The 17,513-nt window shown below is 39.0% G+C and overlaps 2 protein-coding genes across 2 annotated transcripts in view; one reads left to right on the top strand and one right to left on the bottom strand.

Moving 5' to 3' along the window:
- Positions 1-526: 526 nt before the first annotated feature.
- The window catches only part of wdfy4 (WDFY family member 4), a 28,499-nt gene continuing 11,512 nt past the window's right edge, over positions 527-17,513 (bottom strand). Inside the window, exons 38-60 of the mRNA XM_079559446.1 lie at positions 15,039-15,116; positions 14,210-14,401; positions 14,077-14,125; positions 13,611-13,810; positions 11,896-12,044; positions 11,708-11,822; positions 11,530-11,615; positions 11,395-11,457; positions 7,764-7,806; positions 7,542-7,661; positions 7,333-7,456; positions 6,897-7,006; positions 6,172-6,322; positions 5,953-6,044; positions 4,715-4,924; positions 4,032-4,152; positions 2,968-3,125; positions 2,733-2,891; positions 2,483-2,662; positions 2,147-2,329; positions 1,503-1,593; positions 810-939; positions 527-745 (exon numbers count right to left, since the gene is read on the bottom strand). Of these exons, the coding sequence (XP_079415572.1) occupies positions 682-745; positions 810-939; positions 1,503-1,593; positions 2,147-2,329; positions 2,483-2,662; positions 2,733-2,891; positions 2,968-3,125; positions 4,032-4,152; positions 4,715-4,924; positions 5,953-6,044; positions 6,172-6,322; positions 6,897-7,006; positions 7,333-7,456; positions 7,542-7,661; positions 7,764-7,806; positions 11,395-11,457; positions 11,530-11,615; positions 11,708-11,822; positions 11,896-12,044; positions 13,611-13,810; positions 14,077-14,125; positions 14,210-14,401; positions 15,039-15,116 (2,868 nt within the window). The 3' untranslated portion in view covers positions 527-681. The remainder of the gene's footprint in view (positions 746-809; positions 940-1,502; positions 1,594-2,146; positions 2,330-2,482; positions 2,663-2,732; positions 2,892-2,967; positions 3,126-4,031; positions 4,153-4,714; positions 4,925-5,952; positions 6,045-6,171; positions 6,323-6,896; positions 7,007-7,332; positions 7,457-7,541; positions 7,662-7,763; positions 7,807-11,394; positions 11,458-11,529; positions 11,616-11,707; positions 11,823-11,895; positions 12,045-13,610; positions 13,811-14,076; positions 14,126-14,209; positions 14,402-15,038; positions 15,117-17,513) is intronic.
- lrrc18a (leucine rich repeat containing 18a) lies at positions 8,545-11,353 on the top strand. The gene is made up of 3 exons (XM_079559447.1): positions 8,545-8,749; positions 9,484-9,580; positions 10,443-11,353. Exon 3 carries the CDS (start codon positions 10,447-10,449, stop codon positions 11,239-11,241), a length of 795 nt encoding a protein of 264 aa, XP_079415573.1. The 5' UTR covers positions 8,545-8,749; positions 9,484-9,580; positions 10,443-10,446; the 3' UTR covers positions 11,242-11,353.

Below are 17,513 nucleotides of genomic sequence, written 5' to 3'. Positions count from 1 at the left end.
TTTCATAGTGACCTCTTTTTGTTCCAGACCCGGTTTATCCCCGATTTAGCAGCGATATAGCCCCGATTTAGCTCTAAGTTAGTCCTGGTTTAGACCCATTTTAGACCTGGTTTAGTCCTGGTTTTGCCCTGGTTTGAAAACAATACTTTAAAAAATTATATAAAATATTTTTTTGCCTCTAAAGCACCTTTGCAAGTGGACACTGTTTTACTTTTACTTAAGTAGAATATTAATCTAATACTTTTGCTTTTACTCAAGTAAATTTGTTGCTCTTGTATCTGTACTTTTACTCAAGAAAATTGAGTGAAAGTACAGATACACAAAACAGCCAAAAAGCCCCAAGAACAGGACTAAAAAGCTGAATGTAGCTCTGAAATCACAGATGCATGTGCCTGAGTATTATAATGGGCTTGTTTTTTATTCAATATTTTTAATGTAAATGATAAAACGCTTCTAAAATAAATCACATTTTATTCAGTTTTACACATAGTTTATAAATACATTTTATTTAAAAAGTAAACATAAAACTTAAAAAGCTACAGAGCTCAGAAAACATGATTTATCCTGAATGAGCACTGTGTGTACAGTCTGTCTTGATACTTAGTTTATGTAACAGTTCAATGTAAAAAAGTAATTGTCATGTGAAGACACCAGGGTTTGGTTTGTAAACTTTCTTGTGGCTCATTCGCAGGTCCAGGTAAAAACTCGCCCCCAGGCGTCACCCACCAACAGAGTGGCATGGCTCCTGCACAACAGTCTCAGTAAATACTTACAAATTAAATATATTAATTCTGTCATTTTGCACATACCGGGACATGGCCAGCGCCGTGACAGCCGGGTTTTTCTTGAAGCGTCTTTGTGACACGGGATGTCCTCTGTTCAGTTCATGACACAACACCAGACGTCTTTCCCACTTTTTATTTGAACGTGAGCTCCCAACTGTGGTTATAATAAAACACATATTTTAACATCACTATTTCTTTCAGCCAGAGTGTACAAAAGATGTGTATCAATGCAGGCGAGCTACGACAAAAACAAATGGTCTGAATGTAAATGCTTTCGTGTTACATAAAAACTTCAACACCTCAATGCAATTTCCCAAGCATAATACTCCTATGAGGTGACGGGAGGCTGTAACCAACGTATGCCAAATTGGATCTGGGTATTATTGCTTTCTAAATTATACACGCACACACACGTCAGCAGAATTACTCATCAGTGTTTACTGCCTCTATGTTTAATAACTTTATAATAACATAATTCCTGCTAGCCCTAACACTGTGAGGGATGGGCTAAGCATTATAAACCGTCATCTGGAAACACGCTGTCTAGCTCTGAGATGAGCAGTTAAAAATAATCTGTTCCCACTTAAGATTTCATGAAATTACTCAGCTCTGGGAGTCTTACATTCTCTTTGAAGAAAAGTTCCTGTAAAAGTCATCTGTGATTTTATAAATTTAGAATAACTGCGGTTGCATATATTTTACGTTAACATTTCTTACCGAGAGCTGCACTGGTGTCTCCAGCCCGTCCTTGGGACACCTCCTCTGGGGCGACAAGTAATTGTGTTTGTGTGACCTCAGTCCTCCAAATCTAAGTGAGAAACATAGAAAGTGGCAAAAATCAAACACACATCAATATAATACCAACGTTAAATGCACAGACACTGATGACATTGTGCTGTACTGTAAATAGTATGTAGTAGCAGGTGAGGTGCTAAAAATACTGTTACATTAAAGAAACAGCCCACCATTTTTGCATACTGAGATATTATGTTCTTACCTGAGCTAATGCGTAACTGTCTGGACTTTACATGAGCGCTCAGTCACACAAAAACACCAAACATGTTATTAGCATTTAGCCTCTCCTCATCCTTTAAATACTGTTAAGTGAGTGTCTAAACAATCAAAGTATAGTTACACAAAATTAAGAGCTTGGTCACTTTTAACTTCACCTCCATGAGGAGAGGAGGAGAGGCTAAATGCTAACAACATATTCAGTGTTTTTGCGTGACTGAGCACACGCGTTAAGACAGTTATGCATCCACTCATCTGAGCTCAGGTAAGAACATATCTTAGTATGCAAAAACGGTGGCCCATTCCTTAAAGGGATCACCCATAATAATACATCAAACTCTTCTACTCACCCTAACACTGCCGTCTGTGCAGCCGGTCACAATGACGTTCCTAGCATCCCACTCAAAACGCTGTGAGAAGCTGACACACATGATGTCGGCCTGAGGCCCACAGGAAGTGTCTGTTCGAGCCAAGAGCTGACCCCTCATCGTCCACAGGTACAACTGCGAGCCTGCGCACGACGCAATGTCCCCCTGTCCCAGAGCAACGACACACAACTGGTTCAAATACAGGGCAGACATGCTAATGACTATGAGAACAGTCCCTTGTGCTGTGAGTATAGCCCAGATTAAAAAAACAACAAACACAATGGGGAGATACGCAGGAGGTAAAATTGCACAACTTACAGTGAGGTCATTAATGGCTACAGCAGATACACTGCTTGTGTGTCCAGAGAGTTGAGTGATATAGTTCAGCTCCTCCAGATCCCACAGGATGCAGGTGAAGTCACGGGAGCCACTCACTAATATGTTATGGACCTCAGACACAACCAGGCACGTCACTGCATCTATGTGTCCATATAACGGCTGCCAAAACAAAGACGATATTGAGACTTTAGCATCATAAAACAACACAAACATTGACCTATTTATTTACCTGTCTCAGTTTCATGTGGCTAAGCCTGTCTTTAGTGACAGCAACATCCCACACACAGACCATGGTGCTGGTTCCTGCTGTAATGACTGTGTTTGGATTGGGACAAACAGCGCACAGTGTCTCGCCCCAGGCACACAGCTCTTCATTCACAGCAAAAGTCTATCCAAATACATGAAATAACACAGCTAACATAAAGAAGAAACATTAAATGAATGCATTTTCAGTTTTGCAGTACCTTTCCTGTGGTGTAGTTCCCAAAGGTACAGCTGTTGTCAGGGAAGCCCCAGCTGAAGCAGCAGCTCAGTGTTGGTGACAGAAAAAGTCTGTTTCTTTCCAAAATCAGGACCTCTTTGTCCACGCACAGTATCTGCCCAACTATTCCTCTTGAGAGCTCTGAATTTTAATATAAAAAAAAACAAAAGTACATCATTTGTTTGTTGAAATATAGACTGTAAGAAGTTACGGTATAACATTTTTAAAGCGTGACCTTATTCTGTCTTTTGTTTGCAAAATTGCCTGCACAAATAACAGGTAATCGCTCTTCAAAAGCATCACAGTAAAGAGTTTTGGTACTTTAGTAAACTTATACGGGAGGTTTCATTAAATTGACCACTGAAAACCGGGCAATTAAAAACTATACCCCGATTACACCAAGCGAGTCTCAGTCCAATGGGAACACCTGCTTTCTGGACTGGACACGTTGTATGTGTTTTGGGCCCGTAATTGTACCAGTAATTGACCTATTCATGCGGCTACCGGCAGAAATCATTACATCCCATCATCAGATCTGTGTTTAAAATCCCAAGAAACAAGTTACATTAGTCTGGGCTTTCCTCGCTCCTATTCATCTCTATCTGCTTATTGATCAGATCAGACACTGTGAGATTTAATATGAAACGTAATATGCAGGAATCTCTCCCTGAGCATTCGCAGATTCATCTCCTCTGCCTCAGTGGGCCTTTAGGGATATTCAGATTATTAAGTAGGGCTCAGCCGAAGAGTCATCTCCATATTGCGGCTCAAACGGATCGCTCCTTCCTGTGTAAATTAATCTATGGATGTACTTGCTAGCGTTCAACAATTCCCATGGGACTTTGGCACATCTTTATATATAATAATTGGCATCAAATGGTGTGAAATAAAATAAATAAGGCGCTATACAAATTGTACCACATGAAAAGGGATGTAATTGAATGCAATTCAGTTTGCTCAACAGATGCAAGTGGTGCTGTTTAAGCATTTTAGAACCGTTGTAAAGGCTTATTTAAAAAGCAATTAAGTGAATAGAAGGTGCACTACCTCTGAAAGGCTGTGCAGTGGTCTTGAGTGTGTCCACTTTGAAGAAAAAGGGAGTCGGCGTTGAAAGTGCGGCTGCTTCTTTCTTGGAGCTGATACGTGGAGGATGTGGTCTTGTAAACAGCTACAGGTTAAAAAAATAAAACATTAATCAGTTTCATAATAATGCTTGTTCGGTTTTCATCATAAGTCCTTTTGTAAAGCAGTTTGGAAAGGGTCAAAGAGCAGAATAGCTGGGTTGGATGTGATTACAGATGTGTTGTACGGAATTCTAGTTATTTATTCTCAATACTTTAATAAATGATTCTTTTTGTGATGTAATTCTGTCCATTTTAGTTGTTGTACGTAGGGCTGTCACGAAAATACTATATCGATTTAACATTCAATAAAAAAAAAAACAGATAAACGATACATATTCTTTGTAAAACTTTGATGTTTAACTGATGCTGAGTTTCATAACATTTCGCTTGTGTGGTATTTTAGGATATTATGATGCACTTATAGAACAAAGGTTTACTGTCATTTTTATGCCTGAGCGTTGACAGTATCCAGTATCAGTATTTGAGTCAATAATATCGTTTATCGCGATACTTTCCTGTCTCAATATATCGAACTTCAAATGTGTTATTGTGACAGGCCTAGTTGTATGTAGCCATTTATTGTTGTAGTATAAAATAAATCTTTACCTGTTTTGGTACTTGGCCAAAGTTGCTCACGTATCCTAATTTCAAACTTTTGATGAGTGGGTCTTTGGAGTCCGCCCGCCCTCGCTGATCGTAGAAATATGGGTGAAATAGGTTTACGCTCTCCACTGCGGCCGGTCCCTGCTGCTTGTGCCCAAAAATCAGATCAATCCACAGATGAAGGTGTGAACTCACGTAGTCACTTTCCAAGGCCTGAGGAAACAGCAAGACACTCTCAAACTTAGTAATAATGTAAAACTACTACACCTGCAATAAGGTGACACAAAACATGGAAGAGCATTGTTATTACAGCGCGAGGAAGGCATCAGTCAAATTGCTAATATTTGAGTTGGGGAAAGAAACTTCTACATAAAAAGTACAAACAATCTCATTCAGACGTACGGTTTCCTCCACAATTAAATTTAAAAGTCTAAAATAGGAGAGAAACACAGCTGTATTACGAGCTTATCTTCATGTTACACTTAAAGAATGATTTTGGTAGCATTAAGCTAGGATTGTTTTTAAACAGTTAATAAGAGAAAAGTGGGCATTATGACCAGCCATATTGTGCCCCAATCTTAATAACTCCATCCGAGAATAGCAGGAAGCTGCAGCAAAAAAATCATAACAAGGATATATTGTCCTGAGTTAATTTGTCCACAGAAGAAAAACAATCTCCCAAAGTCACTAATTTTATGACAGTGGTAGGCAATATGAGTAGCTCAGTAGATTACAGAGATAATGATCGCCGTTGCCCCGGGAATAGAAAAAGTAGGGTCAGGCCATAAAAGAATCAGGCCAATATAAAAATGCAGAACACAGAAGCACAGTGAGGAAAAGTGGCTTCTAATGGGCAGAAAACAGTGCATGAATAGCAACAGACAAATGCAGACAAGAGAGCACTGTGCTGGCCAAACACTGGTCAAAAGGACTATTATACAGTTCACTTGGTCTTTTATACTTAGATACATGTCAACTATTATACAGAATTTCGCTTTTGTTAATACTGGATGCAATTGGTGTAACATGATCTAATAGGATTAAATAAAGTCCAACAATGGTTTCTATGACAATGCCAGAGATCCCATGCAGTGAATGGACAACTGTGAACACATTCATTTTGACAATGCATCCACTTGTGTTCGATATAAATGTGCTTGAAATAATTTGAGAGTAGTATTGTATGATTGTTCTGATTGGACATTTGTAAAGGAAAACTGGTAGGGTTAAAGGTCACTGACCTCTCGATGGACTCTAATGAACTCCTTTGGGTCACCCTTTGCCCAAGGAGGCAGCTCCACGTCTCCCAAAGGGGTCCCATCCTCCATACAGCCTATACAAGTGCAAAAGCAAGGAGAGGTACTTAAATTATGCTTCTCATTTACCAGCAATTAATTGTTTGATGAAATAATTGATATCACAGTCGTTTGACCATGGGGACAGTCCCTTTTTGCACTAACCCAGGTTAATGTGATTGGAATTGACCAGAAAATCGGGCAAATAGTAGAACTCAGGGATGAGCTCCCGGACATCACCCATGTTGTCTCTGGAGGCAGAGTCCCACTCCTTCCTTACACTGTAAAACATGCGCTCTGGGATATCGAAGCCGCCCTGTTCACAGACAAAATGAAGCATTGTCAGGCAAGGATGGGTCCTCGTACATGAAAGAGGCATTTTATTTTTTCTGTAAAAATTCATAATCCATGATAAAGCTCTCATGAGAGAGAATGCAATTTAAACTAAAACAATTACCCAAATGAACAGAAATAGCATATATACTGGTAAAATGAGTTAGAGATGGAAATCCAGTTATGGATATTACTTCACACTCATTATGCGCTTTACAAGACAAAAAGGCACTGTAATTCACCAGGCTAACCTGTTTATTGCTTTATTCAGACTATCAAATATGCATGCCTTTTTATTGTAATAAATTGCATGCTGAATTGTAAATGGGAAACATCTGTGGCTTTCTGCACTGAGTTCTTTTGCACACATTTTTTTGTTGTTATTTGCATATATATTGAGAAGGAGCAACAATGTGTTTGTAAACCTAAGACAGGTCAAAAATAGCACTTTTGACTTCAGTCGTGACTTTGTGAGGTCAGATAAAAATATATATTATATTATATTTAATTAACTATTGCTTTGTATTTTAGCAACAGTAGAGCATATATGGCCTCACCTGCAGTGTGTGGTATGTGTGTGAAAATGGCTCCATTCGGACGAGGAAAGAGGCGACGATGATGGCAGAGGAGTAGTGGGTGCAGTAATGACAACGGGCTGATATTTCTCCTAAAACATAAACATGATTTTTTTTACAGTATATTGTCCAAAAAGGGAAATTGAAAACAAACACAAGGTTTAACACCTGCAAAAAAGATTTTTTCACTTTATGTGATCAGGGACAATGCACAAACAACATTAGTCTAAGAGAGAAGAGATGTCATGTGCCAGGTTATAGCAAAAATGCTCATTTCCACCCGCAGGTTGATGTTATACTTACAAAAATTCATAAAATATATACATCATAAAAGCACATTGTGTCATAATATTTTGAATTTGAAATGTGTGGGAAAGTTCTTCAGAAATATTTACAGTCATGTAAAAGAAAGACTCACCTTCACCCTCACTGCCACCGACTTCTTTATACCTCTGGATGAACATTTGCTTCCTTTTCTCAGTCTGAGCTCCCATTGGTTTAGAAAGCTCCCGGAAAGTGGCAGGACTGTTCAGATCAAGTGTCTATACAGGACATAACCGAATGGATGAAAGTTTAATATTATTTCATAGAACAACCGGTGTCCACAATACGAGACATATTTGATACCTCCGACTCGTAGTCAGCTAGAATCCATGGGAACACTGGATACTGCATCAAGTCATTGTACGTTCTTCCCGCCAAAGTGTTCAGATGCATCAAATACTCAAAGTTGCTCATTTCTCCTCGCTGCAAAAAGTGAGTTGACAATGTTAAATTCACTATAGTCATAATGAGGTTTGATAAAATATGTAAACAACCAATAAATGTATATAAACTGGAATTAAGTACCTGCCACTTGAGAAGAGCAGTCTTTTCAACCACAGGCGCCTTCCTGATAAGGGAAACAAATTGAGTACATGGTGAACAACAAAATACATGCAGATACTTGTACTTGACATGGTTGAGAATTTATTATTTAGCTGGGAGTGGGACATCACCAACAATAGGTGTTCAAAATTTACATTAGGACCCCTTCCAAATGCTGTACCCGCTTAATTTTCATAACAACTGATCATTAGAAGAATGCTGGGTAACTCTGACATGTCAATGCTTTGAGTTTTACAACCGTTCAGTTGCTTTTGTGACATAGCAACATATAACCTGGAGTTTTAAGTGCTGTTTATAAGTTTAATTAAATGTTGTTTAGCTATTTTAATCATTAAATTGATTTCTTTGTTTTGATCAAGGTGTAAGTTAGGAATAAAGATGAAGGAATTAATTACAGCAATTTGGGTAAAATTAATAAAATCTCTGTTTTGAGATGATCTTCCTTTCAGATTCAGAAAAAAAATGAGAAAATGTTATTTGCACGAAGTTTTTTGTAATGGCAGCATTTGATTCAGCAGAACTCTGGACAAAATACCAAATATTTAGCGACTCCTAAATGTAGTAGCCGATCGTGTTCAGACCGGGTTAACGAAGATGTGCTGGTTTAGTTCTGTTTAGTCCATGTTAAGTCCACTGTAAGTCTTGGCAGTCGTCATTTTTGTAATGCCAAATAAAACCATATGGTAGAGTGTGAAAAGTTCATGAATGTCTGGTCTAGAATTCATTTAAAACTTTGCGCCCGGAAACCAACCAAACTTCCCCCGACTCTTCCTGCTGTTGCCCGGTAACCGCTGTTTAAACTTAACACACAGAGCACTAAAGCAGTGACGACCGAGCACGGAGGAAACTCAAGTCCTGTGTACACAGCTGTAGGAACAGTTAAGAACAAGACGGGAATTTAGAGCAAAGGAAGCAGAAGATGCAACATCTGATGCCATCTGTAGGCTGTGAGTAAACCTGCATTTTCAGTCTTATCAAAGAATTAGAGTGGTCGTCTACAGCCTAGCTGAAGTTCATTGTTTATAAAAGGACAAAAAAAAAAAGTTTAGAGTCAAAATTGTGAAAATGTTTGAGGGACTTGGGAAAGTACAGCTTCCTAGATTAATTATTCAACACTAGCCATAATTTATCTTACAACTGTTTGTATTTAAGTGTGTTGTAGGAGGATATATAAGGAAGAGCAAACTCTGGGAAGTATCGTGTGAATGCTGAAATAAAATAAAACATGAACTACAAATACGACGACAACTTTTCAGTCTAAACCTGTTTATTTCACTCTATTAGGAAGACGTAAAGAAATGTCTTTTTTACCACTGAACTTGTAGCGTGGCAATAAAGTGCGGGTGCCAAGCACCTTCGTTGCTTAGTAACATTGTAAAACAGGAGCAACCTTTTCTTCTTCAATTTAGTCTCAAGCACAAATATTGCTTCTCTCGTTATCTTTTTCTTATTTTATTTTGAGAATCAATTGTTTCAAAACTAGGGGCCAAAAATATATATATTTGCATTATGTGTTCAGGTTGAAAATAGCAAGGTTAAGGTCAGGCACTGATGTTTTTTAATGACTAAACATTTACCCTGAAATATGGTAAAACATCTGCATAAAAACACTTGACCTCTAAGTGTTGTGACATTAGGTACATTTAACATAAACTAGACTAAATTCTTAATCTATTTGTAGGAGTTAAGAAGATATCCGCATCGAGAAATCTGCAAAAAAACAGACCAGCAGAAATCTATTTGATTTTCCAGACATCACAAGATCTGCTCAAAATCAGGTGAGTTAAATCAATGCTTTTTAAAAATAATTTCAGAAAATTCTGTGTCCGAACACTCTTCGCCAATTTATTTACTATTGTACACTAAATCAATCATCAGATTGGCCCTGGTATGTGTTATCTAATTGCAGGCAATAATTTCATGCAATAGTTTCCTATAGGAGGTTATAATGGGAACAAGCAGCGGTGAATAACCTCTCTCATCCTGAGGATGATGAATGAGGCGAGAGAGGGCCTTGGGGTGTAACACCGATACAACCAGACAAACACCTTGCTCCTTTTGACAGAAGAGATCCCCATCTCACAGCAACACTCCCCAATTTATCAAAGTCCTAGTTCGACTTTAACCATGCGCAGTACTGTAGAACAGTGTAATACGTACATCAGCACACTCAGACCGTCCTATTCATGACATGCTTGAACAGAGCTGGCTCCATCAGTTGAACGGTGGAAAAGGTTCAGCTCTCATTTATTTTTGCTGTATTACCCAGTGTCGCCTCTCTCTATTGTTCCCCTGCATTAGCCTTAATTAGAGAGTCATGCTCTTAAATACCCCCATGGGCTACACAGGGCGAACACGCACCAGCACTGTGCTGCGGACTCACACATTTACAGAGACACTCTCATTCCTCAGAGAGCATGCTCTCCCTGTAGCCCCAGGCCATACATAGGCCTTTATATCTGAATAAATCTCATCAGCCTTACACACACATATTTACACACAACATAGACACTGCCATTTTTTTTGTCCTGTGTTGAGCTGAAAATGAGATAAATCACTGCAAATCAGTCTCTCGAGGCAGAAATCATAAAGTGAGGTTGATCTAAATGTTAAACTGAGCCTGCATTTCTTCTGTTTCAGAACAATGCCCAAAACAAAAGGAGCCAAAGGGACAAAGGTGACGCTGAAAATGGCCAAAAAAGCAATAAGAACTACCATAGAGGGCCGACGCAGGCTCACACTGTCAAACATGGGAATTGTGGTTTTCCCTAAATGCATTCTTAAACTTGGCAACATAGATGAACTGGACCTGAGCAGAAACCAAATAGAGAAGATTCCAAATGATATTGGAGATTTCCAGTCACTCAAAGTGCTGGATCTGCACAGCAACAGGCTGGAGGTTGTCCCAGAGACAATGGGGGGTCTGATAAATTTGGAGAACCTCAACCTCTCCAACAACCTAATAAGTTCTCTGCCGTCAACTCTGGGGTCTCTCGCTCTCCTCAAGGTTTTCAACATAGGAATGAACAAACTGGATTCTCTCCCTACATGTATGGAAAACTTGGAAAACTTGGAGGAGTTAGGTCTGTTTGACAATCAATTTAAGACACTACCTGAGTTTGTGAATGATCTCCCCAGCCTGATGAAGCTGAACCTGAGAAGGAACCCTGTGTGGTACTCTCTGGGGGACAGTACGGTGAAGCCAGAGAGAGGCAACGTGTATCTAGTTCATGAAAACAATCTATGCAAGACATGCCTCAAGAAATGCCAACATCAGCACAAGTCTTTGAGAGGGTCACGCGGCGGTGGAGACAAAAAAACAGTGAAAGATGATGATGAAGCATTAAGAGTTAAACGGTCAAGAACCTTTACGGGGCTGATCGCACCAAACTCTGTGGCTAAGGTCAACCAGAACTGGAGGATCAGACAGATTACATAAATACTAAAGAAATGTTTATGTTTCTCATGGGGATGATGACAGCTAATGTTATGTAACATAATGCTAAAATGCTCTTGTGTAGTGTCTACCTTTTTGTTGTTGTTTTGGTTTTGTTTGTGCATATTTTTTATTGTAACAAAACAAAACACTTACCGGGCGTTAGCGATAACCTCAGCCACACCTCTGCCTTTTAAAGACGGCACTGCCAGGCACAACCTTCACAGACAGAGATAGATTAGGTCACATTCAAGACACTATGTATGTTGCAAATGCATAAAAATAAAGTACTTCTTATAAGCATTGACGTGATCCTTGTTGAGGAAAACCAAGAATGCAGAATGTCCATTTTTCATAAAAATCTCAAAAGCATTGTCCTTATAAACACATATGTGGTTGAATGAAAAAAAAAAAGGTTATTTACATTTTATAGAGAACACACAGAAATAAATAATGAATAAACACTCACCTCTAAAAGGTATCGCATAAAACGTGCATCCTTTACATCTTCGAAGGGCAAGCGTCTACAACTCATCGCTGGGAAATCTTTACTCAGCATGGATGCAATGTAGGAATTTCTCACACTGAAAGAAGATAATATCAGTTTGGCTTTATCTGTTGAATGGTCACATGGTTCAGTCCTGTTTGTTGATTTACCTGCTGGGGTGATGGTTTCTGCAGCAAACGTCTCCTTTAGAACTTAAAGTGAAACCTTCACACAAGTACACACTGTCCTGTCCAAACAGCAGGACTCCTTCTGTCACTTTCAGACCACTTACAGTCACAATGCACATTTTAGCTTTCACCTGAAAATTAGAAAAGGTTTCATTTCACAAAGCTGCACTAGTATGTTCAATCAAATGCAAGAGTGCTCTTAGATTGTATATTGTGACAGTGGTTCAATTCCAATGATTTGTCTCACAGTAATGACTAAATAACTGTATTTGGCATTGTAAACTTGTGCTAAAAAATAAAGTATATACTAGATGAGAGTCTATGAGAGGGACCTTAAACATCAGCACATCTCTCCAGAGACATGACAACACAGCCACTTCAGGCTTTACGTGATTGATCATTTTAATCACGTATTTTAATCATTATTAAATAGGCAGCGTTGAACACTTCATTATATGGACTGATTGATGGACAGTGGAAGACTCCTTTTCAGCTGCGTAACTTAAGTCCCAAAGGTGCTTCTCAAACTGCTTTCAGCACTGGTTGTAGCTAATGCTAACTGCATTGTGATAATGTGAATCTAATTCTATTGTCTCCCTTCATTTCACACAGAGTGTGTGCACCTGGCTGTGGTTCTGTGCTGGCCCCCCTTGACGGACCCCTGGGACACAGCACCCAAAAACCATATGGGGCCCTTACAAAGCTCCGGGCCCCTCACAATTTATACTAATCAAATCAGACCTCCACCTCAGACACAGTCGGTGGAGTGGAAGGGCTGGCCATTATTAGACAAATTAATCACTGCCACGCACACAATGGCAGACCTGCTAAGTGATCAGAACCTCTGCGCACGTAACAAGATGCCACCAATGATAATAACAGTCGACATATAACTTAATTTAAGATACAAGAGAAGGGAGCGTCGACTACAGCCACAGCGGACTCTATAACTGTCTGATTTAATGGCAGGCTATATATGTGCTCAAATCCTGCCGACTAAAATTAGTTAAATAGATTGTGGTCGAAGATTGAGTACAAAACAATAAACTTGACTTTATCTCATAACTGTGCAGCACACAGATACCCGTTATCACTCTGAGAGTGATTTAGCTGATGATGGGAAGAAGGAGGAAAGAAGGACTTTTATTGACTGAGCGCCTAATGTCAGACCATTGATTTCTCCCCACACACATTACTGTCATAATCACACTATTGGCGCTGGCAAGCTAATTATGAGCAGAGCTCCCTTTGTGTGTTACTGTGTATTCATGTTAGGCTGAGTGAGCGTGTGCATTTTTTACAGCTAATGACTGTGTTCATTTGACAGGAAGCTCAGCAGGACACATACACTGAACCACAGAAAGACAACAGGACGCTCTTGCTCAGATCAGACACTTAGTAAGCGAATGTAAGACAGCTTGTAACACCTCCCACTGTTTTTATTAATACTTCTGTCAGAAACATTAAAAGCCGCTGCTGGTTGCCGCAGTGAAGAGAGTCCCTGTCAACATGTATCTTGGTTTCTAACTGATTGGAAGAATAAGAACTGGACTGGGCCTCCATATTAAAATATTACACCAATGAGGAAAGATATAATTCAAATAGCGGCTGCGGCACTGTGCAAGGCTTAAGCCATTATGAAGAAGTTATAACACATCAAACAGAAGTGTGATTGCGACAGAACACGGTCAAAGTACCTTATCTCCATCCGGCAGCTCCTGCAGAATGATGCGGATATAAGAGCAGTCTGCTGAGGAGGGACAGGGCGTACAGGAGCTGAGATCATAGGGAGCCTCTGTGCTGGCTGGTGTTTCATTCAAAACAGGGAAGAAGGTCAGCTCCTCATCTGTCACAGTCTCATTCACTTCAGCTCCAACTTCACACAAGATCTTAGCCTCTGTTTGAATAAAAAGTCAAATGTGTTGAAAACGTATGATCTATTTCAAATCAAATTCATTGGTGAGACCTTGCATTTCAGAGCAAGTGTGAACAACAGACACACAAGATATTTTGTTGTTTGCAGAGCACATTTTTAAACCTAAATAATAATAATAAGTAAGCGTGATTTAATAAATGTGACCATACAAATTCCGATTCTGAATATAATGTGAATACACTTTCGGCCCTACATAATAATATCTTTCCACAAGCTGAAACAAGTACCTGCTTCTGCTTCTGCACTTACTGAACCCAGACACACTGGCTGCATCACCTGTTGACAGAAAATCATAAGAGTATTTTGATTTTCTAAATGATTTGATTATTTTGCAACCACCGGAGCATTTTAAAGCTATACCTTGTTCGATCTCCTCTGGGTTCTTCGACGAATGTGAGGTTTAGTCCTGTTGGGACCTTCTGCAGCGCCTTGTACCCAGTCTCTGCTCAGGAGCACTCCGGGCCCAGGCCCAAAAATAGCCCTCTCCCTCAACAATTCAGCCTCCACATCCAGCCACTCGCTGGACAAACGCTCCCACTCGCTGGTTTTTAACTACAGGATCAGAAACAGAATACCTCATCCCTGAGCAAAGAAGACGGTCACGTTTGCCATTTATTTATTGCTACAGTTCATAATTTATACACAATATGGCTGTTGTTGTTTGGTCATATTTCAAAGATTAACCCAAAATCTCATCAGGGAAAAATAATGTGAACATAAAAAAAATATGTGCCTTATATAGAAGCCAAAAAGGAACGCCATGAAGCAATTAAATATAATATAGAATTTGATCTTTTAGTGAGAGAATCTTGTCTTTGCTTATATCTCAAAATGGTAAAAGTAATGTTTTTTTTTTTTTTTTTTTTGCAATATTCAATCATATTGACAAGTTACTGCCTAAATAACTGCAGTTTTTGCAAATATTCAAAGTGTGATTTTGATCCAATTGCGCAGCCCTACTATTTACAACAACAACTCAAGCTGAATGAAAATCAAAAGTAAAAAAGCAAAGCAAATCTTTTCCATAACATTAAAAAAAGACCATTACCGCAATATTTTCAGATTCTTGTAACATGGATATTGCATCAGCTGACAATAAGACTAATGTTGAAATATATTGTGCAGCAAAAGACAGACTCTGTAAATGTAATGCCTTCTGTCTTACTTATTCACAACAGTTGAGACAAACCTGTATGTGGTTCAACCTCATGTTTTCAAACATCTTTTGTCCTTTCTGTCGAATCTGCTCCATGGAAACCAAAAACTCCTGGAACGAAAACAAAATTTGATGTGACTTTAGTAAATAAAATGAGGAGGATATGTGCCAAGACGACACACGTGTTCACAGTGATCCTATTTTTTATAATGGCATTGTTGTTTGCTCATGCAATTACAAAACATTCAAATAATTACGTTTGTAGTAAATTGCATTCAGTGACCAAAATAAGCTAGTGGCTACAGTCTTACAATAACCCTGTCAAGATATGTAATCATTTGTTTGTGTGATCTAATTAACATAAACATTAATATTACAGGGCCAGGCAACAGCGAAGGAAAAGCTGCCGTGTGTATGTGGGTGCTTTGTGGTTCAATGTTACTCCGTGTGCCACAGAAATAGAAATAAAAAGCCAAAACCGAGCCGTACAGACACTGCAGGGCGCTCATGTCGGGCACACACTCCGGGATCGTATTGGAGTGTTAACTGCTTCATTAAGCCCATCATCGCAGTAGTGCGCGCTCTGAGACTAGTCAAACAACATGTGTCCATCCTCACAGCTGACCCAGAAAAGCTGTTAAATTGACTAAATAAACATGCACTAACCCTTTAAACCAAGTCTTAGTTACAGATGTTAAGTCTTTTGGGTTATTCACTTTGAAAACTGTTGTAATAGCTTCTTTTGGCTTTGGACTTTATTAGGTTTTACATAATTTAGGGCAGCACAATTGATCAGAGTCAAATCAAAACAGAAAATTAAATAGTCTGAAAAAGCAAACTGCAAAGGCAGCAATTGTTAAGGAAATACAATTTTCTCTGCAAACATAACACCTTCATGACGCCATGAGGTCTTATCATTTATAAAACCTGCTCAACCTGTAGTCTAGACTTCTACAAACATGTTCTGAAATGCATTTCATTCTTTTATTAGTTTAGCCGCTCATATTTCAGTCTCCTTTAAAAATGTCCACTGTGAACTGAATTTTGAGGTTAAAACAAATAAAGCGAATGAGTTGCAAATGCGATAAAATATATAAAAATTGCCATGTGATCATTTTACACAATTGAGGCTCTAACATGGATATACAGCAACCTTCCAAAGTCTTCCTGTTTATTCAGGGAACAAAGAACACGTGTATCCTTGTGTGTTGCAAAGCCGTCCAAAAAGTTGCAAACTTGTAAATTCCAGAGAATAATAGCGGTCGCTCAGAATGACTGTCTATCCAAATGTTGAAAAGCGAATTAAATAAAGCCGTAATTTGAGGGGAGATTAGCAAAATATTACAAGAAGAAAATCGTGTAATAATAACGTTTGTGGACTACAGTTGTTTTGCGACAGATAAACTGAGAGCCGGCATCATCATTTTCTAATTTCATTCCTTCATTTGGACAAACATAAGTAATATATAGCATTAATTACCCCATTTAGCAGATAGGAACCTCATTGGCTTTTAAAATGCTGCATTAAATACATAACTCATCTCTTCCTTCTGCAATTAACATCAGAACATCACACTCATTTCCATTTTAATGGCTTCCCAACAATACGCCACCTTTGATGATAAGGCAACATAATGTCAACTTCATTGTGGGCTGGCAGTGAATGTGTAATGAACTTAACGTGATCATTAGTGCTGTTAATTATCTTTCTAATATGAGGACACAGATATGATTATGGAAAACTGCATTCGGTGATGAAATAAATCTCTCAAAGCTTTGCACTGAAGCTTGACTTAGGACGGGGACAGGCTATCAGACTATGCATTCCCATTTATCACCTATAGTGGATAAGAAGTCCAATCTTCAGAACAGCAAACAATACTGAGGAAATTGGGCTCAGAACCCTTAAGAAATGCATGAGTCTAATGCCGGCAAAAAGAAACTTGTCTAAATAAGTTGATGATGCAGAAATTAATTAATGACCTGCTTGGTTCTTAGTAAATGGACAGATCATAGAACTGCCCGCTGATGAAGTTTTGGACATATCTGTTCATAGCTTCAGTGACTAGAATGGACTAGAATGGTGCAAAGACGAAGAAGCAACTATAGCTCCCTCATCTTGCCTTCCGCTGAGACGGAAAAACGATTCATCACCCTCTCTGATAGCCTGTCAGAGCCTGATATGATAAAGAATAACATCAAATGAATAATGTTTTCATCAGATTGCAACCACTATAATTGCCAACGTGATTTCTATGGGCAAAAGATGTGCACAAACAAAAACGCACATAGACTTTGTGGAGGTGAGACAGACACACAGACGCGGTAATTTCATGCCTGTGTGCCTGAGTAATATGTCCCCTCTCCCTGCTCCAGATGGCTCAGCGTCTTAAGCGTTGTGGGGGAACTAATGATGTGGGCCACGTGTTTCAGGGGGAAAACAACAATAACTGTGTCCTTAACCTTCAGCAGCAAACAGTGTGTTGTAGAGAGCGTTCCCATGGATAG

Source organism: Gobius niger (assembly GCF_951799975.1).
Source record: "Gobius niger genome assembly, chromosome: 7".
Classification (NCBI taxonomy): domain Eukaryota; kingdom Metazoa; phylum Chordata; class Actinopteri; order Gobiiformes; family Gobiidae; genus Gobius; species Gobius niger.
Note: the sequence above shows the minus strand (reverse complement) of the source record. Positions and strands in the feature narration are given on the sequence as shown.